Source organism: Hemitrygon akajei, chromosome 22, assembly GCF_048418815.1.
Source record: "Hemitrygon akajei chromosome 22, sHemAka1.3, whole genome shotgun sequence".
NCBI classification, from domain to species: domain Eukaryota; kingdom Metazoa; phylum Chordata; class Chondrichthyes; order Myliobatiformes; family Dasyatidae; genus Hemitrygon; species Hemitrygon akajei.
The window spans coordinates 3,670,368-3,697,989 of NC_133145.1; the positions used below are offsets into that span (position 1 = coordinate 3,670,368).

At 48.4% G+C, this 27,622-nt stretch overlaps 1 protein-coding gene across 2 annotated transcripts in view; it reads left to right on the forward strand.

Annotated features, from left to right (window-relative positions):
- gga3b (golgi associated, gamma adaptin ear containing, ARF binding protein 3b) overlaps window positions 1-27,622 on the forward strand; it is a 59,201-nt gene that overhangs the window by 17,463 nt on the left and 14,116 nt on the right. For both annotated transcript variants that reach the window (XM_073026623.1, XM_073026622.1), the window contains 9 exons: window positions 831-968; window positions 2,702-2,783; window positions 9,827-9,943; window positions 17,461-17,688; window positions 22,542-22,612; window positions 25,452-25,762; window positions 26,225-26,409; window positions 26,940-27,109; window positions 27,197-27,307. In XM_073026623.1, the coding sequence (XP_072882724.1) occupies window positions 831-968; window positions 2,702-2,783; window positions 9,827-9,943; window positions 17,461-17,688; window positions 22,542-22,612; window positions 25,452-25,762; window positions 26,225-26,409; window positions 26,940-27,109; window positions 27,197-27,307 (1,413 nt within the window). The remainder of the gene's footprint in view (window positions 1-830; window positions 969-2,701; window positions 2,784-9,826; window positions 9,944-17,460; window positions 17,689-22,541; window positions 22,613-25,451; window positions 25,763-26,224; window positions 26,410-26,939; window positions 27,110-27,196; window positions 27,308-27,622) is intronic.

The following is a 27,622-nucleotide window of genomic DNA, read 5'->3' on the forward strand; positions in this document are numbered from 1 at the left end:
CACACAAAATGCTGGTAGAACACAGCAGGCCAGGCAGCATCTACAGGGAGAAGCACTGTCGACGTTTCGGGCCGAGACCCTTCGTCAGGACTAACTGAAAGGAAACGTCGACGGCGCTTCTCCCTATAGATGCTGCCTGGCCTGCTGTGTTCCACCAGCATTTTGTGTGTGTTGTTGGCAAGACCATTGTTTGTTATCCACGGCTTATTTCCTCTGAACTGAAATTATGAGCTGGGACGTGGTTCTGATGTCTCATACAGGGGTACCCCAAACAAGGTATCTGAATCAGTGGTCCAGGTCTGTGAATAATCAGCATCAAACTGTATCTGTAGTCACAGTCAAGGGAAATCGGCAGATGCTGGAAATCCGAGCCACTTACATGTATCTATAGTGTTCGATCAGAGCTACACATGGAACAGTAGAAGCAAGTTTACTCTGTCATAATATGCTTGTGGTTGATCCTGCATTCTCTTCTCTCCCTACAGATCTAGCCTTTCATGTCTAGGAGTATACCTAATTCATTCAGAAATACATTCAGTATTTTGTGGAGTGAATTCTACAGGTCCACCACCCTGAGCGAGGAAATTTTCCCTCAACGTACTCTGAAATGTCTGTCCCTGCAGGCTGAGACTGTGAGCTGTGGTCTATGCTCAGCCTGGATGAATGTTAATGTTTCAATGCCCTGATGATCACAAAGCCTCATCAGATTGGTGCTAACAGTAAACTACACAGAGTGGCCCTGGTAATGGCGGGTGTGTGATGGGGAGTGTGACAATGAGAGAGGGCTCGTGTTTAAACTCTCAGGTGTTTTGCTGCTTTACCTTCCACAGGATGAAGCCCGAATGCAGAAAATAACAAAACGCTTAAACACACTCGAGGAAGTGAACAATAATGTGCGTCTTCTGAATGAGATGTTGGCCCATTACAACAAGGATGACTCGACGGAAGGGGATAAAGAGTTGATGATGGTAATCCTAACTCCCCTCCTGTATGCTTCACACCTGGGTATTGCACTACTCCACAGTGCCTGATGTCAACCTTCAAACTTCTCTGGACCAGCATACTCACAAGTGTCCACCTGTCTACATGCCCATTGACCCGTCTACGTACCCATTGACCCATCTACATACCCATTGACCCGTCTGCGTGCCCATTGACCCGTCTGCGTGCCCATTGACCCGTCTGCGTGCCCATTGACCCGTCTGCGTGCCCATTGACCCGTCTGCGTGCCCATTGACCCGTCTACGTACCCATTGACCCGTCTGCATTGGTTCACTAGTATGTTCCTTTGCCACCTTGGAGCTGGACAACATCTTTTCTCAGGAGTCAATGGGGTATCCAGATTATTTCTCACTAGCTACTCAGTATGTCACAGTTTTGAATCTGCAGGTACATTTGATATATTTTATGTCAGCAGTATACATCCTCTGCAATCCACTGTGCTCCACACCCTTAACCCTTGCACAACCAAGAGTGACCTCATTTCCACTCCTCAGTTCCAAGAAGTGAGGCTTTTAGTGTTTTTCTCAGATATCACATGATTTTTCTGAACCTTATTAAGTGCTAATCAAGCCAGGACAACTGCTAGTTGCCAAAGATTACCCCTGAATTTAAAGATGACCACTATCTTGTCTTTGCTACAAATCCCTCCCTATCCTTCAACCTCATCACTAAAACCATTCAGCCATCTTTGCTATTTGCTCTGATGCCCTAGCCGGTCAATTCTTCCTGAAGGCACCGTCAGCCCAAACCCTGCTGCTGTTTTGCATCTCGTGCCCTTTCCAAGCTTGTGTTATCCATGAGCTCCATTATTATTGAAGTGTCTGTAACTAGTTACAAACAATATCCTTTGATTGTGAGGTGTTATCTTCTTTGATTTCTCTTTCCAATTCCAATATAGTCAATTTCACATTCTTCTCCACTGTGTAGCTCAGTGGATTTTCACTCATCTAGTCGAATCCTCATCAAGCCAAGCCTATCTCAAATATCTCATTGATGGACTTCTCCCAATATCTTCATGTAGTGCCTCTGGAGTTTCCAAAAGCTAATCTTTGAACCTCTGTTCCTCTTCTAGATGTTGTCCCTCTGTGACACCATGCAAATACGTCCAGTCAGACTCAGACTCAGTGTGTCTGCTGACTCCTCGTTGCCTCTGTCTCCTTGTCCAATGCTGAATGAGCAGTAATTTCACCACCACAAGCTCCATTCACAAGTCACCAAGGCCACCCTTGAGAGGCTGTCAGAATCCTTTAAATACTTGCCATCATGCATCATTGTTTAGATGTGTGTCAACTTTCAACTGCAAATATCCCCAAAGTATCCTGAAGATGGTTTCTTCATGAGCTGTTCTATCCTTTCAATGTGCGTAACCTCAATTCCCTGAGGCTCCCTGTTCCTAACTTTGTTCTCATTGTACTCTGCAACTAGGGACTGTGCTTCACCAACCAGGACTCTTATTGTGGAAATGGCCCTCTAAACCTCTAGATATTAATGACTTGCATCCAGAGCACAGCTTTAACTAAAGGTTTGGCTGCCTTTCCTTATTTCTTTGCCCACTTTTAACTGAATGCACTTCTGCAAAGTGACTTGGAGTACATTCAACTTTGAAGGTAATGCTCTAATTAACATTGTAATACAGAAGGTGCAGTGAAATCAGTAATGAGGCTGAGGTTAAACTAACAAGAGCTCTATTGCTTTACAGGAGTTATACGACCAATGTGAGAAAATGAGGCGGGCATTATTCAAAATTGCGAGTGAGACAGAGGACAACGACAACAGCTTAGGTACGTCAAAAAGCTTCTGGTTCCATCTGTATGGGTTTGGTAGAGGTGGGAGTGAATGGCAGTGGTGGCATCTCCTCCCCTCCTCTACTGAAGCTACTGGAGAAGCTAATTAGGGAGAGCCAATGTGGCTTTGTGTCGGGCAGATCATGTCTTACCGATTTAATCAAGTTTTTTTTGACAAGGTGACAAGTGAGATTGATGAAGGTAGAGCAGTGGATGTTGTCTACATGGATTTTAGTAAGGCATTCAACAAACTCCCTCATGAGAGGCTAATCCAGAAAATTAGAATGCATGGGGTCTGTGGCAAATTGGCTGTGTGGGTTCAGAACTGGCTTGCACATGGGAGACCAGGGTGGTGGTTGAAGGGACTTAATCGAGCTGGACGTCTGTAATTAGTGGTGTTCCACAGGGATCTGTGTGGGACCTCTGCTGTTTGTGATGTAAATAAGAGGTCTGGTTGAAAATGTAGGTGGGTGGATTAGTATATTTCTTGTCGATGATACCAAGATTGGTGGAGTTGTGGACAGTGTAGAAGACTGGCAAAGAATACAGCACGATATAGATCAGTTGCAAATATGGGCAGAGAAATGGCAGATGGAGTTTAACCCAGATACATGTGAGGTGTTGCACCTTCTAGGGCAAACGCAAGGAGACAGTACCCTGTTAAGGGCAAAACCCTTACTGAGCAGTGTTATCTTGGAGTCAAAGCTCATAGCTCCTTGAAAGTAGCTACACAGGTTGATAGGGTGATTAAGAACCACACACACACAATGCTGGAGGAACTCAGCAAGCCAGGCAGCATCTATGGAAAAAAGTATAGTCGACGTTTTGGGCCTAAACTTTTCGCCAGGATGGGTGGTTTGGGTGGTTAAGAAGGCTTATGGAATACTTGCTTTTATTAGTCAAAACATTTATTTTAAAAGTCAAAAGGTTATTTTGCAACTTTATAAAACTCTGGTGAGACCACATCTGGAGCATTGTGTACAGTTCTGGTTCCTCCACTACAGGAAGAATTTCGAGGCTTTGGATTGGGTGCTGCTGGTTTAGAGGGCGTGTGCTATCATGACAGGCTGGATAAACTTGGGCTGTTTTCCCTGGAACGGCCTGGAGCGGGGATCTGATAAGGGTTTATAAGATTATGAGAGGCAGAGAGAGAGCAGACAAGGAGTATCTTTTTTCCCCCCAGAGTGGAAGTGTTTACTACCAGAGGGTATGCAGTGAAGATGAGAGGGGGTAGGTGAGGGGTAAGTTTTTTACTCAGAGAGTCATAGATGCCTGGAATGTGCTGCCTGGTATGCAGTGAAGATGAGAGGGGGTAGGTTCAAAGCTAAGTTTTTTACTCAGAGAGTCATAGATGCCTGGAATGTGCTGCCTGGTATGGTGTTAAGAGACAAATACACTAGGGCTTTTAAAGAGTTTTAAATAGGCACATGGGTGTAAGGAGGATCGATGGATATGGACTTTGTGTAGGGAGAAGGGATTAGTTTTTGTTTTTTTAAAAAAAAAATTACTTTTTGGATCATTTGGCACAACTGTGGGCCAAAGGGCCTGTTTCTGTGTTGTATTTTTTTTTATGTTCTGTGTTAACCATCCACACAGTATTCTCCAGCACCTCGTCTAGATACACACGTTCTCCTGCTGACACCAGCTCCGTAAGTATCAGCAAGCTTTTTAAGCACAGAGAGGATTTCACTGAGTCCAGTTTTATGATTACATGGAGGATGCACAGGCAAACACTGAGGAGGGACAAAGAGGAACTAGTAACCCAGTCAGTCACTCCCCTGCCCCCAGCACAGTATATGGCACATGGAAACATAATTAGGGATGTCAAATTGTAGGACTAGCACCAAGGTTTTGATTGGAATCAGAAAACTCCAAATCAAGTTTATCGTCATATTCACAAGGACGTGTACACACAGGTGCATAAAAACTGTATTTGCCGCAGCATCACATGCACATAGCATCAGACAAGCAAAATTCACAGAAAAATCAATTTTTTTATTAGTTTTTCAAAACATTTTACCAATTAAAAACCCCAAATCCCAGTGAGGAGCATTAATACAGTGCAAAATTAAGCATACAGTAACAATATGCTACAAAGGAAGAGAATTTAACAAAAAAGCACCTAAATTAAAGACAAATAAGCTTAGTGTCCTCCCCAAGCCCCACAACACAAGAAAAAAAACAACTCCAGACCGACCACAACACAATATAGAGTATAAGTCAGGACAGTCAAACTCCCAGACTGTGAATACACTTAGCAACAGAGGATAGTAATGCCTACTACCAGAAAAAAAAGGGAGCTGAAAGCAAGGGACCGAAAAGAAGAAAAAAAAAAAAAAACCCTAGTCAAGAGGAAGGTTATGAAAGTACTCGATAAAAGGCCCCCAGACCTTATGGAACTTTAGATCCAAATTAAGAACTGAATAATGAATTTTTTCGAGGTCCAAGCAGGCCATGATGTCGTTAAGCCATTGAGCATGAGTGGGCGGGGCAACATCGCTCCATCTAAGGAGGATCAAGCGTCTAGCCAGGAGAGAGGCAAAGGATAGTATTCGGCATTTGGTCGGACCCAGACATAAATCTGTCTCGCCCCAAAAACCGAACAGAGCAATTAAGGGGTTTGGTTCTAGGTGCTGATTCAGAATACACGATAACGTAGTGAAGACATCTTTCCAAAATTTCTCCAAGCTAGGACAGAACCAGTACATATGGATGAGAGAGGCCACGCCCCTCTTGCATTTATCACAGAGCGGACTAATGCCAGGGTAGAACCGAGATAGTTTAGATTTAGACATATGGGCTCTACGAACAATCTTAAACTGTAAAAGGCAATGGCGAGCACAAAGAGAGGTTGAGTTAACCGATTTGAGAACTGAGTCCCAGCTCTCCTCGGATAAGGAAGTATTTAAATCCTGCTCCCAGGCCATTTAAATTTTATCCACAGGGGCCCGTCGTAAGGCTGCTAGTTTATCTCGGATAATTGATATTAAACCTTTACCTAGTGGATTAATGGAAAGAAATAGGTCCATAGCATTTTTCGCAGGCATTTCAGGAAAGTTAGGAATTAAAGGAGCAATAAAGTGTCGGATTTGGAGATATCTGGAAAAAATGAGCGTTAGGCAGGTTGAACTTAACAGAGAGCTGCTGAAAAGAAGCGAAGCGATTATCAATGAAAAGATCTTCAAAATGTCTAATGCCCTTCCTATACCAAACATGGAATGCTGAATTGTACGTAGTAGGTAAAAAAAGGTGATTATGTGCGACAGGGCTAGAAACGGAAAACCCCTAGAAACCATAGCATTTCCTGAACTGAGCCTATATAGGCAAAGTGTGTCTAACCAGAGGATTAGCTATTGATCTGGGCAGACTGCTAGGGAGTGCAGAGCCAAGAAGTGCAGATATAGATAATTCTTTAGTGGAGCTCAACTCCATTGCCACCCAGTTAGGGCACTCAGGTTGACCGTGGAAGAAAGACCAGAAGGCAGCACAACGTATATTAGCTGCCCAGTAATATAAGCGAAAGTTAGGTAAAGCCATGCCACCCTCTTTTTTAGATTTTTGGAGGTGGATTTTATTAATTCTAGAGCGCTTATTCTGCCACAGATATGACAAAATAATAGAGTCTAAGGAATCAAAAAAAGATTTAGGAATAAAAATTGGGATAGATTGAAATAAGTATAAAAATTTGGGGAGAACATACATTTTAACAACATTAATATGACCTTCCAAAGACATAGATAGAGGTGACCATTGTACCAGACTCTGTTTTATAGTATATGAAAGATTGACAAAGTTTTCACGAAAGAGATCTTTAAACTTCCTTGAGACTGTAATTCCAAGATAAGTAAATTGATTATGGACTACTTTAAAAGGGAGATCACGAAATATTAGTTCTTGTGCTTCTTTATTAATTGGGAAAAGTTCACTCTTATGTAAATTAAGTTTATAGCCAGAGATCTGGCTAAACTGGTCAAGAAGTGAAAACATTAGAGGTAAGGATGTAGACGGATATGAGAGAAAGAGTAGTAAGTCATCAGCATAGAGAGAAACTTTATGCTCAACACCCCCTCTCCAAATCCCGGTCAATTCAGGACAGTTTTGAAATGCTATCGCCAGAGGTTCTATAGCCAAATCAAAGAGAAAGGGACTTAAGGGGCATCCCTGACGGGTGCCACGTTTGAGATTAAATACTTGGGATTTCTGAAAATTAGTTAAAACAGAAGCAGTAGGACACAGGTACAGCAATTGGATCCAAGAGATGAAACTTTGGCCGAGGTCAAATTTTTCTAAGACTGCAAAAAGGTAGTTCCACTCTATACGATCAAATGCTTTCTCCGCATCGAGGGAAATAACACATTCAGGAGTCCCAGTTGGAGCTGAGTATAAAATATTAAATAGATGCCGAATGTTAAAAAAAGGGAGACGGTTTTTAATAAAGCCTGTTTGGTCATCAGAGATAATGGAGGGAATAACGGTTTCTAATCTATGAGCCAACACTTTAGCTAAGATCTTTACATCAACATTGAGCAGAGAGATCGGCCTGTACGAGGAACACACTGTTGGGTCTTTGCCCTTTTTTAAAAGAAGAATAATAGATGCCTCATTGAAAAAGGGTGGCAATTTGCCGTAGTTAAACGAATCAGATAATACTGAAAGTAACTGAGGAGAAAGAAGTGAAGAGAATGATTTATAAAATTCTACAGGGAACCCATCAGGTCCAGGAGATTTCCCTGAGGACAGTGCAGAAATTGCAAAAGATGTGAGTTTGGCTTTGAAATCAGATGAAAGTGAGGGGATATTCAGATTCTGTAAAAATTGATCAACAGAGATATTGTCATTCAGAGATTCAGAGGAATAAAGCCGAGAATAAAATTTTTTAAATGCGTCATTAATTTCTAAATGATCTGATGTAAAGTCTCCATTCTCCTTCCGGATCTTTGTAATATGTTGTTTGGCTTTGGAACGCCTCAGCTGATTGGCTAGGAATTTACCAGACTTATCCCCATGAATGTAAAAGCGACTCTTGCTTTCGAGAAGTTGGCGTTCGACAGGTTGAGTGGACAGAAGGTTAAATTTAGTTTGGAGTTCAACGCGCTTCTTGTATAATTCAGGGTTCTTAGTTTGGGCATATATTTGATCCAATTCTTTAATCTGGTTAATGAGGTCTAATCGATCTGCACAGGATCTTCTGTTGAGATTTGCTGTGTAAGAGATTATTTGACCCCTCAGATATGCTTTCATGGCATCCCAGACAATCTGGGATGCCACTTCAGGTGATGTATTAGTGTTAAAATAAAGACAGGATTAAATATATAGGTGCTCCGAAGATGAAATAATTGGTTACTTGGGGAAAGAAATAAATATATATACTAAAGTTATTACGAACTCCATGGAGCATGTGGGGATCTTCCAATATCCAGGCATTCCTTTTTTTTTCTTTCTTTCTTACTTTTTTAATAGGGATGTTAGGGGGGAGGGGTTAAGGGGAGGGGGGCTGGGTAACACATTTTTTTTCATACACATTTATTCTGTAACTATTTGAAAACAATAAAAAAAGTTTAAAAAAAAATAAAAGGTTATCTGATCCTTAATAAATTTTACAAAATAATCATCCGATAATAAAGTTGAATCAAACCGCCAGTGTTTATTCCTCTGAGGGAGACCAGGAAAGTTCAGAGAGAGGGTAATTGGGGAAAAATCTTGTTAAACGTAATTTTTGCACACTAACATGATTAGAACAAAACGGTGTGCATTTTAGTCCAGTGATCGTAGTGATATTAAACTCGAGTGATTAGATTGTGCAGGTTGGTTCAACAAGCTAGCGGTGGAGAGGAAGCAGCTGTTCTTGAATCTGAACCTCCTGTCTGATGGAAGCTGCAAGAAGGTGGGATCACACCTGCAACACTGACTTAACTGCATAATGACTACTGGCCAAGTTGTCAGGAATTTACTATCTCTTTTGTGTTGTACTCACAATGCGCCTCGGAGGCAAACAGCTTTTTCCAGTGCACAGCCTCATAGCATCTTCGATCATAAGATATAGGAGCAAATTAGGCCATTTGGCCCATCGAGTCTGCTCCATCATTTCATTATGGCTGATCCATTTCCCTCTCAGCCCCAACCTCCTGCCTTCTTCCCGTATCTCTTTATGCCCTGACTAATGAAGAATCTAACAACCCCTGCTTTAACTATACCCAACGATTTGGTGTCCACAGCTGCCTGTGGCAATGAATTCCACAGATTCACAATTCTCTGGCTAAAGAAATTCCTCTTCATCTCCATTCCAAATAGACGTCCCTCTGTTCTGAGGCTGTGTTCTCTGGTCTCAGACTCCCCCACCATAGGCAACATCCTCTTCATATTCACTTTATCAAGGCATTTCAACATGTGATAGATTTCAAAGAGATCCCCCCCCCCCCATTCTTCTGAATTCCAGTGAATACAGGCCAGAGCCATCAAACACTCTTCATATCATAAGTCTTTCAGTCCTGTGAACCAGCAGTAAAAATGCCAAATGCATTTATCCAAAAGTGATGAACAAAGGACCAGTTTCTGATGAAGAGCCAACACACAAAAGGATCCTTTCTCTTCATTTACAGGTCATCTTGCTTTATGTATTTTCAGTCTTTTGCTATGACTGATTTTAACTTTGTGGTGCCATTTTGGGATCTTTTAACCAATTTACTGTAAAATGGTTTGGGGGGTGGTATTAGTTTGAATTGTTTTAAAGGAGAATGGGTTGATGCAGGGTCTCGGCCCGAAACGTCGACAGCGCTTCTCCCTATAGATGCTGCCTGGCCTGCTGTGTTCCACCAGCATTTTGTGTGTGTTGTTGTTTGATGCATTATAAAAAGACTTTGAGTTGCCAGATGTAATGGTCCCTTTGGTACATTAAAAACACATTGCATCCATCTGATAAACTCTCATCAGTTTCATTTATTAAACAGAAGCTCGTCCGTCAAGAAAACATTTTTTTAAAGAAATGTATGATATTAAATTAGGTCTGTAAACTTTTAATGGTTTTTGACATTTTATTACAGGTGAAATTTTACAAGCCAGTGATGACCTTTCACGTACAATGAACTCCTACAAAAAGATTGTTGAGGGACAGGCAGTAAACGGAGAGCTCAGTTTGACAGAACCTCCGAAGCCAGCGGGTAATTCTCAGCCCTCTCCTCCCTGCCCCACCTCCTGACACACCTGATTCTCAGCCCTCTCCTCCCTCACTCACCTCAAGTCACATCTGATTCTCAGCCCTCTCCTCCCTCACTCACCTCCTGACACACCTGATTCTCAGCCCTCTCCTCCCTCACTCACCTCAAGACACATCTGATTCTCAGCCCTCTCCTCCCTCACTCACCTCCTGACACACCTGATTCTCAGCCCTCTCCTCCCTCACTCACCTCAAGACACATCTGATTCTCAGCCCACTCCTCCCTCACTCACCTCCTGACACACCTGATTCTCAGCCCTCTCCTCCCTCACTCACCTCAAGACACATCTGATTCTCAGCCCTCTCCTCCCTCACTCACCTCCTGACACACCTGATTCTCAGCCCCTGCACCCTCACACACCTCCTGACACACCTGATTCTCAGCCCCCTCCTCCCTCACCCACCTCCTGACACACCTGATTCTCAGCCCCTGCCCCCTCACCCACCTCCTGACACACCTGATTCTCAGCCTCTGCCCCTCACCCACCTCCTGACACACCTGATTCTCAGCCCTCTCCTCCCTCACCCACCTCCTGACACACCTGATTCTCAGCCCTCTCCTCCCTCACCCACCTCCTGACACACCTGATTCTCAGCCCTCTCCTCCCTCACTCACCTCCTGACACACCTGATTCTCAGCCCTCTCCTCCCTCACTCACCTCCTGACACACCTGATTCTCAGCCCTCTCCTCCCTCACTCACCTCCTGACACACCTGATTCTCAGCCCCCTCCTCCCTCACTCACCTCCTGACACACCTGATTCTCAGCCCCCTCCTCCCTCACTCACCTCCTGACACACCTGAATCTCAGCCCCTGCCCCCTCACCCACCTCCTGACACACCTGATTCTCAGCCTCTGCCCCTCACCCACCTCCTGACACACCTGATTCTCAGCCCTCTCCTCCCTCACTCACCTCCTGACACACCTGATTCTCAGCCCCCTCCTCCCTCACTCACCTCCTGACACACCTGATTCTCAGCCCCCTCACCCACCTCCTGACACACCTGATTCTCAGCCCTATCCTCCCTCACCCACCTCCTGACACACCTGATTCTCAGCCCTCTCCTCCCTCACTCACATCCTGACAGACCTGATTCTCAGCCCTCTCCTCCCTCACTCACCTCCTGACACACCTGATTCTCAGCCCTCTCCTCCCTCACTCACCTCAAGACACATCTGATTCTCAGCCCTCTCCTCCCTCACTCACCTCCTGACACACCTGATTCTCAGCCCCTGCACCCGCACACACCTCCTGACACACCTGATTCTCAGCCCCCTCCCCCCTGTCCCACCTCCTGACACACCTGATTCTCAGCCCTCTCCTCCCTCACTCACCTCAAGACACATCTGATTCTCAGCCCACTCCTCCCTCACTCACCTCCTGACACACCTGATTCTCAGCCCTCTCCTCCCTCACTCACCTCAAGACACATCTGATTCTCAGCCCTCTCCTCCCTCACTCACCTCCTGACACACCTGATTCTCAGCCCCTGCACCCTCACACACCTCCTGACACACCTGATTCTCAGCCCCCTCCTCCCTCACCCACCTCCTGACACACCTGATTCTCAGCCCCTGCCCCCTCACCCACCTCCTGACACACCTGATTCTCAGCCTCTGCCCCTCACCCACCTCCTGACACACCTGATTCTCAGCCCTCTCCTCCCTCACCCACCTCCTGACACACCTGATTCTCAGCCCTCTCCTCCCTCACTCACCTCCTGACACACCTGATTCTCAGCCCTCTCCTCCCTCACTCACCTCCTGACACACCTGATTCTCAGCCCTCTCCTCCCTCACTCACCTCCTGACACACCTGATTCTCAGCCCCCTCCTCCCTCACTCACCTCCTGACACACCTGATTCTCAGCCCCCTCCTCCCTCACTCACCTCCTGACACACCTGAATCTCAGCCCCTGCCCCCTCACCCACCTCCTGACACACCTGATTCTCAGCCTCTGCCCCTCACCCACCTCCTGACACACCTGATTCTCAGCCCTCTCCTCCCTCACTCACCTCCTGACACACCTGATTCTCAGCCCCCTCCTCCCTCACTCACCTCCTGACACACCTGATTCTCAGCCCCCTCACCCACCTCCTGACACACCTGATTCTCAGCCCTATCCTCCCTCACCCACCTCCTGACACACCTGATTCTCAGCCATCTCCTCCCTCACTCACATCCTGACAGACCTGATTCTCAGCCCTCTCCTCACTCACCAACCCCGACACACGATTCTCAGCCCCTGCCCCTCAACCACCTCCTGACACACCTGATTCTCAGCCCCCTCACCAATCTCCTGACACACCTGATTCTCAGCCCTCTCCTCCCTCACTCACCTCCTGACACACCTGATTCTCAGCCCCCTCACCAATCTCATGACACACCTGATTCTCAGCCCCCTCACCCACCTCCTGACACACCTGATTCTCAGCCCTCTCCTCCCTCCCTCACCTCCTGACACACCTGATTCTCAGCCCCTGCCCCTCACCAACCCCCTGACACACGATTCTCAGCCCCTGCCCCTCACCAACCTCCTGACACACCTGATTCTCAGCCCTCTCCTCCCTCACACCTCCTGACACACCTGATTCTCAGCCCCTGCCCCCTCACTCACCTCCTGACACACCTGATTCTCAGCCCTCTCCTCCCTCACTCACCTCCTGACACACCTGATTCTCAGCCCCTGCCCCTCACTCACCTCCTGACACACCTGATTCTCAGCCCTCTCCTCCCTCACCAACCCCCTGACACACGATTCTCAGCCCCTGCCCCTCACCAACCTCCTGACACACCTGATTCTCAGCCCCTGCCCCTCACCAACCTCCTGACACACCTGATTCTCAGCCCCTGCCCCTCACCAACCTCCTGACACACCTGAATCTCAGCCCCTGCCCCTCACCAACCCCCTGACACACGATTCTCAGCCCCTGCCCCTCACCAACCCCCTGACACACGATTCTCAACCCCTGCCCCTCACCAACCTCCTGACACACCTGATTCTCAGCCCTCTCCTCCCTCACTCACCTCCTAACACACCTGATTCTCAGCCCCTGCCCCCTCACTCACCTCCTGACACACCTGATTCTCAGCCCCCTCACCCACCTCCTGACACACCTGATTTTCAGCCCTCTCCTCCCTCACTCACCTCCTGACACACCTGATTCTCAGCCCCTGCCCCTCACCAACCCCCTGACACGCGATTCTCAGCCCCTGCCCCTCACCAACCTCCTGACACACCTGATTCTCAGCCTTCTCCTCCCTCACTCACCTCCTGACACACCTGATTCTCAGCCCCTGCCCCCTCACTCACCTCCTGACACAGCTGATTCTCAGCCCTCTCCTCCCTCACTCACCTCCTGACACACCTGATTCTCAGCCCCTGCCCCTCACCAACCCCCTGACACACGATTCTCAGCCCCTGCCCCTCACCAACCTCCTGACACACCTGATTCTCAGCCCTCTCCTCCCTCACTCACCTCCTGACACACCTGATTCTCAGCCCCTGCCCCCTCACTCACCTCCTGACACACCTGATTCTCAGCCCTCTCCTCCCTCACTAACCCCCTGACACACGATTCTCAGCCCCTGCCCCTCACCAACCTACTGACGCACGATTCTCAGCCCCCTGCCCCTCACTCACCTCCTGACACACCTTATTCTCAGCCCTCTCCTCCCTCACTCACCTCCTGACACACCTGATTCTCGGCCCTCTCCTCCCTCACTCACCTCCTGACACACCTGATTCTCAGCCCTCTCCTCCCTCACCCACCTCCTGACACACCTGATTCTCAGCCCTCTCCTCCGTCACCAACCTCCTGACACACCTGATTCTCAGCCCTCTCCTCCCTCACTCACCTCCTGACACACCTGATTCTCAGCCCCTGCCCCCTCACTCACCTCCTGACACACCTGATTCTCAGCCCTCTCCTCCCTCACTCACCTCCTGACACACCTGATTCTCAGCCCCTGCCCCTCACCAACACCATGACACACGATTCTCAGCCCCTGCCCCTCACCAACCTCCTGACACACCTGATTCTCAGCCCTCTCCTCCCTCACTCACCTCCTGACATACCTGTTTCTCAGCCCCTGCCCCCTCACTCACCTCCTGACACACCTGATTCTCAGCCCTCTCCTCCCTCACTAACCCCCTGACACACGATTCTCAGCCCCTGCCCCTCACCAACCTCCTGACACACCTGATTCTCAGCCCCTGCCCCTCACCAACCTCCTGACACACCTGATTCTCAGCCCCTGCCCCTCACCAACCTCCTGACACACGATTCTCAGCCCCCTGCCCCTCACTCACCTCCTGACACACCTGATTCTCAGCCCTCTCCTCCCACACTCACCTCCTGACACACCTGATTCTCAGCCCTCTCCTCCCTCACTCACATCCTGACACAGCTGATTCTCAGCCCTCTCCTCCCTCACCCACCTCCTGACACACCTGATTCTCAGCCCTCTCCTCCCTCACCAACCTCCTGACACACCTGATTCTCAGCCGCTGCCCCCTCACCAATCTCCTGACACACCTGATTCTCAGCCCCCTCACCCACCTCCTGACACACCTGATTCTCAGCCCTCTCCTCCCTCACTCACCTCCTGACACACCTGATTCTCAGCCCCTGCCCCTCACCAACCTCCTGACACACGATTCTCAGCCCCTGCCCATCACCACCTCCTGACACACCTTATTCTCAGCCCTCTCCTCCCTCACTCACCTCCTGACACACCTGATTCTCAGCCCTCTCCTCCCTCACTCACCTCCTGACACACCTGATTCTCAGCCCTCTCCTCCCTCACTCACCTTCTGACACACCTGATTCTCAGCCCTCTCCTCCCTCACTCACCTCCTGACACACCTGATTCTCAGCCCTCTCCTCCCTCACTCACCTCCTGACACACCTGATTCTCAGCCCTCTCCTCCCTCACCCACCTCCTGACACACGATTCTCAGCCCCCTGCCCCTCACCAACCTCCTGACACACCTGATTCTCAGCCCTCTCCTCCCTCATTCAACCTCCTGACACACCTGATTCTCAGCCCTCTCCTCCCTCACTCACCTCCTGACACACCTGATTCTCAGCCCTCTCCTCCCTCACCCACCTCCTGACACACCTGATTCTCAGCCCTCTCCTCCCTCACCAACCTCCTGACACACCTGATTCTCAGCCCTCTCCTCCCTCACTCACCTCCTGACACACCTGATTCTCAGCCCCCTCCTCCCTCACTCACCTCCTGACACACCTGATTCTCAGCCCCCTCCTCCCTCACTCACCTCCTGACACACCTGATTCTCAGCCCTCTCCTCCCTCACTCACCTCCTGACACACCTGATTCTCAGCCCCCTCCTCCCTCAGTCACCTCCTGACACACCTGATTCTCAGCCCTCTCCTCCCTCACTCACCTCCTGACACACCTGATTCTCAGCCCCTCCTCCCTCACTCACCTCCTGACGCACCTGATTCTCAGCCCCTGCCCCTCACTCACCTCCTGACACACCTGATTCTCAGCCCCTGCCCCTCACTCACCTCCTGACACACCTGATTCTCAGCCTCTCCTTCCTCACTCACCTCCTGACACACCTGATTCTCAGCCCTCTCCTCCCTCACTCACCTCCTGACACACCTGATTCTCAGCCCTCTCCTCCCTCACCAACCCCCTGAGACATGATTCTCAGCCCCTGCCCCTCACCAACCTCCTGACACACCTGATTCTCAGCCCCTGCCCCTCACCAACCTCCTGACACACCTGATTCTCAGCCCCTGCCCCTCACCAACCCCCTAACACACGATTCTCAGCCCTGCCCCTCACCAACCCCCTGACACACGATTCTCAGCCCCTGCCCCTCACCAACCTCCTGACACACCTGATTCTCAGCCCTCTCCTCCCTCACTCACCTCCTAACACACCTGATTCTCAGCCTCTGCCCCCTCACTCACCTCCTGACACACCTGATTCTCAGCCCCCTCACCCACCTCCTGACACACCTGATTCTCAGCCCTCTCCTCCCTCACTCACCTCCTGACACACCTGATTCTCAGCCCCTGCCCCTCACCAACCCCCTGACACACGATTCTCAGCCCCTGCCCCTCACCAACCTCCTGACACACCTGATTCTCAGCCCTCTCCTCCCTCACTCACCTCCTGACACACCTGATTCTCAGCCCCTGCCCCCTCACTCACCTCCTGACACACCTGATTCTCAGCCCTCTGCTCCCTCACTCACCTCCTGACACTCCTGATTCTCAGCCCCTGCCCCTCACCAACCCCCTGACACACGATTCTCAGCCCCTGCCCCTCACCAACCTCCTGACACACCTGATTCTCAGCCCTCTCCTCCCTCACTAACCCCCTGACACACGATTCTCAGCCCCTGCCCCTCACCAACCTACTGACACACGATTCTCAGCCCCCTGCCCCTCACTCACCTCCTGACACACCTTATTCTCAGCCCTCTCCTCCCTCACTCACCTCCTGACACACCTGATTCTCAGCCCTCTCCTCCCTCACTCACCTCCTGACACACCTGATTCTCAGCCCTCTCCTCCCTCACCAACCTCCTGACACACCTGATTCTCAGCCCTCTCCTCCCTCACTCACCTCCTGACACACCTGATTCTCAGCCCCTGCCCCCTCACTCACCTCCTGACACACCTGATTCTCAGCCCTCTCCTCCCTCACTCACCTCCTGACACACCTGATTCTCAGCCCCTGCCCCTCACCAACCCCCTGACACACGATTCTCATCCCCTGCCCCTCACCAACCTCCTGACACACCTGATTCTCAGCCCTCTCCTCTCTCACTCACCTCCTGACACACCTGATTCTCAGCCCCTGCCCCCTCACTCACCTCCTGACACACCTGATTCTCAGCCCTCTCCTCCCTCACTAACCCCGACACACGATTCTCAGCCCCTGCCCCTCACCAACCTACTGACACACGATTCTCAGCCCCCTGCCCCTCACTCACCTCCTGACACACCTTATTCTCAGCCCTCTCCTCCCTCACCCACCTCCTGACACACCTGATTCTCAGCCCTCTCCTCCCTCACCCACCTCCTGACACACCTGATTCTCAGCCCCTGCCCCTCACCCACCTCCTGACACACCTGATTCTCAGTCCCTGCCCCTCACCAACCTCCTGACACACCTGATTCTCAGCCCCTGCCCCCTAACCCACCCGGTTTACCTGTCTCTGCCTCGGGCCCTGTTGCTTCAAACAAGTGAGAAGGCCTCTCCATCTCCAGCAATGGTCACCACGGCCGCAGCACAGCCCCCAAAGCAAAATGACAAGATGCGGATTGCAGTGATCGTAGCCCAGGAAAAGTATATTTAATAGAATAATTAGTTGTTTGTTTGCTGCCCACAAAATAGCACTGGTGTTGCCGTTGAGCAGGCTGTTTCTGGGGATCAGGCTCTGTTTAACATGAGCTCCCCGTGTGTTTTGCAGGCAGTGCTGGAGCCAGTGATACAGGGACTCTGATTGACTTGGCCGAGTTGGATGTGACCTCTGCAAAGCCCGATCACACAGTAGCTCCAATATTCCCCATCATCCCTCCTCCACCAAACGTCTCGGGCGACACTACGTGCCGATTGAGCAGCCTGCCGGATGTGAACAAGCAGCCTCCCGGTACAGCTGGTGCTTTGGGACTACTGGACGTGGAGCTGCTCTCACTGGGTAAGTGCTCTGACCCCGAGGCCTGCACGCGCACGGTTGGCAGTGCGCTAATGTATTATTACATGTGAGCAATGAGTTTTGGGGTGGCTAAACATGACGTTAGTGCTGAGACCATAAGATATAGGAGATGAGTTAGGCCATTTGGTCCAACTGAGTCTGCTCCACCATTTGATCATGGCTGATCCATTTTCCTCTCAGCTCCAATCTCCCACCGTCTCCCCCTATCCTTTCATGCCCTGACTAATCAAGAATCTATCAACCTTTGCCCTAAATATCCCCAATGACATGGCCTCTACAGCTGCCTGTGGCAATGAATTCCACAGATTTACCACCCTCTGGCTAAAGAAATTCTTCCTCATCTTTGTTCTAAAACGATGCCCCCTGTTCTGAGGTTGTGTCTTCTGGTCCTACACTCTCCCACCATAGGAAACATCTCCATATCCACTCTATCAAGACTTTTCACCATTTGATAGGTTTAAGTGAGGTCACCCCACATTTTTCTGAATTCCACTGAGTAGAGCCTCAGAGCCACCAAGTGCTCCTCATATAACAAGTCTTTCAATCCCATAATTATTTCCGTGAACCTCCTTTGAGCCCTGTTCAATGTCAGCACATCCTTTCTAAGATAAGGGGCTCAAAACTGCTCACAATACTCCAAGTGAGGCCTCACCAGTGCTTTATAAAGTCTCAACATTACATCCTTGCTTTTATATTCTAGTCCTCTTGAAATGATTGCTAACATTGCATCTGCCTTCCTCACCACCACCACCAACTCAACTCAACAAGGACTCCCAAGAACCTTTGCACCTCAGATTTTTGACTTTTGTCTCCATTTCCAAAATGGTCTATCCTTTTATTTCTTCTACCAAATTAAATGACCACACACTTCCCGACACTATATTCCATGGGCCATTTCTTTGTCATTCTCCTAAACTGTCTAAGTGTTTCTGCAGCCTGTCTATTTCCTCATTACTATCTGCTCCTCCACCCATCTCCGTATCATCCGCAAACCTGGCCACAAAGCCATCAATTATGTCATCTAACTTGTTGATATATAATGCAAAAAGAAGCGGTTCTAACATAGACCCCTGTGGAACAGGAGTCACCGGCAGACCACTAGAAAAGGCACCCTTTATTCCCATTCTTGGCCTCCTGCCAATCAATCCATGCTGGTTTCTTTCCTGTAATACCATGGGTCTTACCTTGTTAAGCAACTTCATGTGTGGCACCTTGTCAAAGGCCTTACACAACATCCACCAATTCTCCTTTATCTGTCTTGCCTGTCCTGCTTGTTATTTCTTCAAAGAATTCCAGCAGATTTGTCAGGCAAGATTTTCCCTTAAGGAAGTCATAAGACCATAAAATATAGAAGCAGAAGTAGGCCATTCAGCCCATTGAGTCTGCTGCTCCACCATTCAGTCATGGACTAATCCAATTCTTCCAGTCATCCCCACTCCCCTGCTTTCACCCCATACCCTTTGATGCCCTGGCTAATCAAGAACCTATCTATCTCTGCCTTAAATACACCCAATGACTTGGCTTCCACAACCGCTCATGGCAACTAATTCCACAGATTTACCACCCTCTGACTCAAGTAATTTATCCGCATCTCAGTTCTAAATGGACGTCCTTCAATCCTGAAGTTATACCCTCTTGTCCTAGAATCCCCTACTATGGAAAATAACTTCGCCATATCTTATCTGTTCAGGCCTTTTAACATTCGGAATGTTTCTATGAGATCTCCTCTCATTCTCCTGAACTCCAGGGAATACAGCCCAAATGCAGCCAGACGTTCCTCTTGTGGTAACCCTCTCATTCCAGGAATCATTCTCGTGAATCTTCTCTAAACCCTCTCCAATGTCAGTATATCCTTTGTAAAATAAGGAACCCAAAACTGCACACAATACTCCCAAGTGTGGTCTCACGAGTGCCTTATAGAGCCTCAACATCACATATAACCATATAACAATTACAGCACGGAAACAGGCCATCTCAGCCCTTCTAGTCCGCCCCGAACACTTACTCTCACCTAGTCTCACTGACCCGCACTCAGCCCATAACCCTCTATTCCTTTTCTGTCCATATACCTATTAAATTTTTTTTAAATGACAAAATCGAACCTGCCTCTACCACTTCTACTGGAAGCTCATTCCACACAGCTACCACTCTCTGAGTAAAGAAGTTCCCCCTTGTGTTACCCCTTAACTTTTGCCCCCTGACTCTCAACTCATGTCCCCTTGTTTGAATCTCCCCTACTCTCAATGGAAAAAGCCTATTCACGCCAACTCTATCTATCCCCCTCATAATTTTAAATACCTCTATCAAGTCCCCCCTCAACCTTCTACGCTCCAAAGAATAAAGACCTGCTCCCTGCACTTATATTCTATATCTCTAGAAATGAATGCCAACATTGCATTCGCCTTCTTCACAACTGACTCAACCTGGAGGTTAACCTTTATGATATCTTGCACAAGGACATTTTGAATTCTCTCCCCATCTAAATAATAGTTTGCCCGTTTATTTCTTCCACCAAAGTGCATGACCATACACTTTCCAACATTGTATTTCATTTGCCACTTCTTTGCCCATTCCTCTAAATTATCCAAGTCTCTGCAGGCTCTCTGTTTCCTCAACCCTACCAGCTCCTCCACCTATCTTTGTATCAGTGGCAAATTTAGCCACAAATCCATTAATACCGTAGTTCAAATCATTGACGTACATCGTAAAAAGCAGTGGTCCCAACATCGACCCCTGTGGAACTCCAGTAGTAACCAGCAACCAGCCAGAATAGGATCCCTTTATTCCCACTCTCTTGTTTTCTGTCGATCAGCCAATGCTCCACCCATGCTAGTAACTCCCCTGTAATTCCATGGGCTCTTATCTTGCTAAGCAGCCTCATGTGCAGCACCTTGTCGAAGGCCTTCTGAAAATCCAAATACACCATGTCTACTACATTCTCCTTTGTAATTTCCTCCAAGGTTAGTCATGCCGGATTTTCCTTTCAGGAAACCATGCTGGCTTTGGCCTGTCTTGTCATGTGCCTCCCAGTATGCTGTAATCTCATCCCTAACAATCGATTCCAACAACTTTCCAACCACTGATGTCAGACTAACAGGTCTGTAGTTTCCTTTCTGCTGCCTCCCACCTTTCTTAAATAGCGGAGTAACATTTGCAATTTTCCAGTCATCCGGTACAATGCCAGAATCTATCGATTCTTGAAAGATCATCATTGAACAATCTCTCCAGCTACTTCCTTCAGAACCCGAGAGTGCATTCCATCAGGTCCAGGAGATTTATCCACCCTCAGACCATTAAGCTACCTGAGCACCTTCTCAGTCGTAATTTTCACTGCACATACTTCACTTCCCTGACACTCTAGAATGTCCGGTATACTGCAGACATCTTCCACTGTGAAGACTGATGCAAAATACGCATTCAATTCCTCTGCCATCTCTGCATCTCTCATTACAATATCTCCAGCGACATTTTCTATTGGTCCAATATCTACCCTTGACTCTCTTTTACCCTTTATACACTTAAAAAAGCTTTTAGTATCTTCTTTGATATTAGTCACCAGCTTCCTTTCATAATTCATCTTTTCCTTCCTAATGACCTTCTTAGTTTCCTTCTGCAAGTTTTTGAAAGTTTCCCAATCCTCTGTCTTCCCACTAGATCTGGCTTCCTTGTATGCCCTCTCTTTTGATCTTCGGCCCTCTCATGCTGACTACGGCCTGTTTTATCGTGTGCCTCCAGGTACCCTGACACCTCATCCTCAATAATTGACTCCAACATCTTCCCAACCACTGAGGTCAGACCAACTTTTCTTCTCCCTCTCTCCTTTCCTGAAGAGTGGAGTGACATTTGAAATTTTCCATTCCTCTGGAACCATGCCAGAATCAATTGATTCTTGAAATATCATTACTAATGCCTCCAGAATCTCTTTAGCCGCCTCATCATGGTGAGTCAGGATATTTTAAACTGAGATATTACTTATTGGATCAGGGATTCTTAAAAAGCCACTTTCCCATTGGTGGAAACTAACAATTCCCTCAGCAAGCCTTGTATCCAAGCCTTATTCCTGAGACAGCCGGAAACTCCCTGTAAGTCCTTGTTTTGAACTGTGTGTTTCCCATTCAGTGAATAATGCCAATCCGACATTCATTCTTGGCCTCCTTGTAAGGAGGCGAAGAACGATGTGGCTGTCATCAGTACCTACCAAACTGCACCAGGATGCATGCATCATGAATGCATGATGGCCGTTCATGAATGCATCACGAATCCTGCGTCTCTGCGGCCACCAGTGGTCCATCATCCACAACTCTAGTGATGTTGTGCTGCTACTACAGAAATCTCACCCCATCCTGTATTGTGTGGTCAGTGTTACTGATTCCATCTTCTTATTCCAGATATATTTAATTGGTTAGATTTAAATTCCCTTGCTATAGGTAGGGTTTCAATTTGTGACCTAAAATCTTGTTTCCAGTCCAATAATTTAGCCTGTATGCTGCCGGCCTGTCACCATCTGGACTGTAGTAATCTCTCTCCCACACTGAGGCCTGTGTCCTGACCACTGCATTGGACCTGTGCTGTTACCGTGGTAATTCCTTGCCCTCTGTGTCTGCTTGTGGATGGACTGAGACACCCTTGTGTTTGGTGTTTCTGCAACAGCCCATTCTCTTGGTTACAAACTTGTGACTCAATGCTGTCTGAGTTCTCATCCGCTCAAGGATCGTTGGCACTGAGCACTTCCCTGAGAGAGAGGCAGTAGAATATGGTGTCCCAGGGTTTGTTGAAGAAATGGTTTTGTGCAGAACCATTCTGAGTGTGCTATTAATCATGTTCTTGCTTTTCAGGACTGAATGATCCTCCTTTGTTTAACGGTGTCGATAAAGAGCGTAGTGAACCTCCGCTGAAAAGTTTACTGGTAGAGTGGTTTGTCTGACTCAGCCCGACCCTCGTTGCTGCCGTCCCCTCCCCACCCAGCACCCATTGCTGCCTGTTTGAACCTGGCTCTTGCTGTGTGTAATGGGCACCCAGAAGAGCTGCCCTAACACTGGGTCACGCCTGGGTCCTTGTACCAGAAAAGACCAAGGTAACATGCCCGAACGACTGGCGTCCTGTTGCACTCACCTCAATGCTTTGAAAGGCTGGTCGAGGATTGCATCTGCAGCTTGATACCACCCAAACTGGACCCCCTTCAACTTGACAACCAATCGACAGATGATGCCATAGCCACTGCTCTGCATACCATCCTTACACATCTGGAGAATGCTTTGAGAGTTTGGTTATGACTGGACTGAACTCCTGCCTCAGCAAGGACCTGGACCCATTGCAATTTGCCTATCGCCACAATAGGTCAACGGCAGATGCAATCTCACTGGCTCTCCACACGGCTTTAGACCACCTGGACAACACAAACACCTACGTCAGGATGCTGTTCATCGACTATAGCTCAGCATTTAATACCAACATTCCCACAATCCTGATTGAGAAGTTGCAGAACCTGGGCCTCTGTCCCTCCGTCCCTCCCTCTGCAATTGGATCCTCGACTTTCAAACCAGAAGACCACAGTCTGTGCAGATTGGTGATAAAATCTTCTCCTCACTGACGATCCGCACCTCAGGGGTGTGTGCTTAGCCCACTCCTCTACTCTCTATATACCCATGACTATGTGGCTAGGCATAGCTCAAATACCATCTGTAAACCTGCTGATGATACAACCATTGTTAGTAGAATCTCAGGTGGCGACGAATGGGCATACAGGAGCAAGATATACCAACTAGTGGAGTGGTGTCGCAGCAACAACCTTGCACTCAACGTCAGCAAGACGAAAGAGCTGATTGTGGACTTCAGGAAGGGTAAGATGAAGGAACACATAGCAATCCTCATAGAGGCATCAGAAGTGGAGAGAGTGAGCAGTTTCAAGTTCCTGGGTGTCAAGATCTCTGAGGATCTAACCTGGTCCCAACACATTGATGTAGTCATAAAGAAGGCAAGACAGTGGCTATACTTTATTAGGAGTTTCAAGCGGTTTGGCATGTCAACAAATACACTCAAAAACTTCTATAGTTGTACCGTGGAGAGCATTCTGACAGGCTGCATCACTGTCTGGTATGGAGGGGCTACTGCACAGGACTGAAAGAATCTGCAGAAGGTTGTAAATCTAGTCAGCTCCATCTTGGGTACTGGCCTACAAAGTACCCAGGACATCGTTAGGGAGCGGTGTCTCAGAAAGGCAGTGTCCATTGTTAAAGACCTCCAGCACCCAGGGCATGTCCTTTTCTCACTGTTACCATCGGGTAGGAGGTACAGAAGCCTGAAGGCACACACTCAGCGATTCAGGAACAGCTTCTTCCTCTGCCATCCGATTCCTGAATGGACTTTGAAGCTTTGGACACTACCTCTCTTTATTTAATATACAGTATTTCTGTTTTTGCACATTTTTTAATCATCTATTCAATATATGAAATTGATTTACTTGTTTACTTAGTATTATGTTTATTTTATTTGTTATTATTTTTTTTCTCTCTCTCTACTAGATTATGTATTGCATTGAACTGCTGCTGCTAAGTTAACAAATTTCACGTCACATGTCAGTGATAATAAACCTGATTCTGAGAAGAAGGATGCTTATGTGAGAATGCTGTCCTTGGATTACGGTTCAGCATTCAACACCATAGTTCCATCCAGGCTTGACAAGATGCTCAGAGTGCTCGGCTTTGACCCTGCCTTGTGCAGCTGGATCCTGGACTTCCTGTCAGATCGCCAGCAGTTGTAAGAGTGGGCTCCCTCACCTCTACCCCTCTGACTCTCAATACAGAAGCCCCATAGGGCTGTGTACGAAGTCCCCTCCTTTACTCACTGTACACCCATGACTGTGTCGCCACCCACAGCTCTAATATGCGAATTAAATTTGCCAAAAACACTACATTGATTGACCTAATCTCATAATAACGAGGTGGCCTACAGGGAAGAAGTCATCTCTCTGACACAGTGATGTCACGAAAACAGCCTCTCCCTCAATGGTGCAAAAACAAAGGAGCTGGTTGTGGATTACAGGAGGAATGGAGACGGGCTAACCCCTATTGACATCAATGGATCTGGGGTTGAGAGGGTAAACAGCTTCAAGTTCCTCGGCATCCACATCACCGAGGACCTCACGTGGTCTGCACACACCAGCTGTGTGGTGAAAAAAGATCAACAGCGCCTCTTTCACCTCAGATGGTTGAGGAAGTTTGGTATGGGACCCCAAATCCTAATAACCTTCTACAGGAGCACAATTGAGAGCATCCTGACTGGCTGTATCACTGCCTGGTATGGGAACTTGTACCTCCCTTAATCGCAGGACTCTGCAGAGAGTAGTGTGGACAGCCCAGTGCATCTGTAGACGTGAACTTCCCATGATTCAGGACATTTACAAAGACAGGTGTGTGAAAAGGGCCCGAAGGATCATTGGGGACCCAAGTCACCCCAACCTTAAACTATTCCAGCTGCTACCATCCGGGAAATGATACCACAGCATAAAAGCCAGGACCAACAGGCACTGGGACAGCTTCTTCCACCAGGACATCAGACTGATGAACTCACACTGATCTGAGTGTACTCTATATTACACTGACTGTTCTATTTATTATAAATTACTATGATTGCACATTGCACATTTAGATGGAGACGTAACATAAAGATTTTTACTACTCATGTATGTGAAAGGTGTAAGAAATAAAGTCAATTCAATTTGATTCTAACGTGGTTTTCTGTTCCAGATGGACAACCCCTTCACTGTGCCCCTCGCTCCTGCTGGGACCATATCCTCCACAACTCCTGCAACACATTCCCATACCAGCATCTTCGAGCAGCCCCCTTCTCACTCATTCCTGGCTTCCCAACTCACTCATGCCCCTGCCATGCCTCTCTCTCTGAAAGCCAGTGCAGCTGTGAGTGCCCCTGCCCCCCGTCTGCCCACCCAGACACTCCCCCTGTTCCCAGGAGACTCAGGCTCCTCGTCCCCAGCGGCGTTCAGCAGCAGCTTCACCCTGAACACACTGGAGCAGAAACACCGAGAGGAGCCCTGGGGGTGAGTCGGCACGGGGGTCGTGCGCAGCCCGCTCCATTACTGACAACGTGTCGAAGGCATGGGGGAGGGAGGGACGCAATTTGGTAGGAGGAGGTGGAGGGCAGAAGGATATGGTGGTGGAAGGGAGGGGGAGATGTAGGGAGGAGGTGTTTGAAGAGGAAGGAGGGACGGGAGAGGGAGGGAGGTGGTCGAGGGGGAAGAGGAAGGAGGGAAGAGAGAGGATGTGTTGGAGGGACGGTGGGAAAAGGAGGGAGGGGTAAGAGAAAGGAGGAAGGGTGGAGGGAGTGGGTGAGAACTGAAAGCAGATACTGCTTATCCTTGTTAAAGACACCTGTCCTTACTCTCCTCATCTTCCTGTGTGGAGAGGGGATATTGTTTGGGAGAATGGCCCAGATAAGGACGGGAGATGTGGTAGAATATTTTTCACAAAGGAAACTTGTCTGTACTTATTTTTGACCCTAGTGCTTCTCATGTGATGGGTGTGGTGTCTGGGACAGTGAGAGGCAGTGGCCAGTGCCCACCCTTGGCAGCACCGGGAAGCCCCCTTTTTCACTCGCTGTCCTCTCAGCCGGTCAGTCCCCTCCGAACTGGAGCGCCAGAAGTGTCACTTGCCAATGTGTTAGTTCCTCTGGAGACCATTAAACCAAGTGAGTATTTCTTATCTCTGCTGCCAGAGCCACATGTAAGGGGGAGTGAGCAAAATCGAGGCCAGTCTGCAGTGGCAAGAGATGTCCAGTCACCCCAGTGGAAGGGCCTGTGGTTACCGGTCCATGACTCAGTTTGTACAGGTGATGACAGAGCACAACAGTTCAGGGAAGTGAAACTTGTTGAGACAGGAAATTGATTGTTTGAGAATGTCACATCTACTGCGTGCATTTCACTTGTACCAAGGTGTAGGAGTGTAGGCCCGAGGCTCCCGTGCAGCTGAGAAAGAACAGTGAGTTATTTAATTTGACTAAAAAAGAGAGAAGCAGGTCAGTGGTAAGTGGGTGAAAGAACAAAGGTGGATAAACTGAGCCAGCTGGTGATGTCGATTCAGTAACAGCCTTGGAAAGCACATGAAGTTGTATGGAAATGTAGTTTGGACGGATCAAATGGGATTGTGATCAAGATGATGCTGAATGGCTTCTCCGTGTCTGGTATCATGCAGTGAATGTCATACGTCCCACCATCACAGGTAGTGTTCTCCCAGTGACTGCGTATGACAAGAACGGCTTCAGGATCCTGTTGCACTTTGCGAAGGACTGCCCCCCCGCCAGGCTGGACGTGCTGGTCATAGTCATTTCCATGATCAACACCTCGCCTCTGCCCATCACCAACATCGTACTGCAGGCAGCAGTACCCAAGGTAAGGAGCCCCTGGGTACAGCACCCGCAAACACATTCCCCTCTGATGCCAGCATCCTGATAATGGACTGACTCTGTTTATCCTCAGACAATGAAAGTGAAGTTACAACCTCCGTCAGGGACTGAACTGGCTCCATTTAATCCCATCCTGCCTCCAGCCGCCATCACCCAGGTCATGCTACTGGCAAACCCATTAAAGGTAGGTCCTGTCCTCTGATCAGTGTATGTGAATACATTTCTAACTCTTAGTCTACCCATGCATGTTAGGATATTTGTCATTTCATCACAGGAGGCTATTCACCCCATTAAAAGCATCCTCTCTACCTAGATCGGTGCAGACCATCTCATTCCCCTGTATTATCCCCACAGGAGTCGATCCAATATATTTTAAAACCATTGACTCTCCAGACCTTTGTAAGGAGTGAAGTCCACTTAGAACCACTGCCTCTCTGCAGCAGTTCTTCCATGGTCCAAAACTTGGCAAACTCTACCACAGCCACTGCCCTCCCCCACC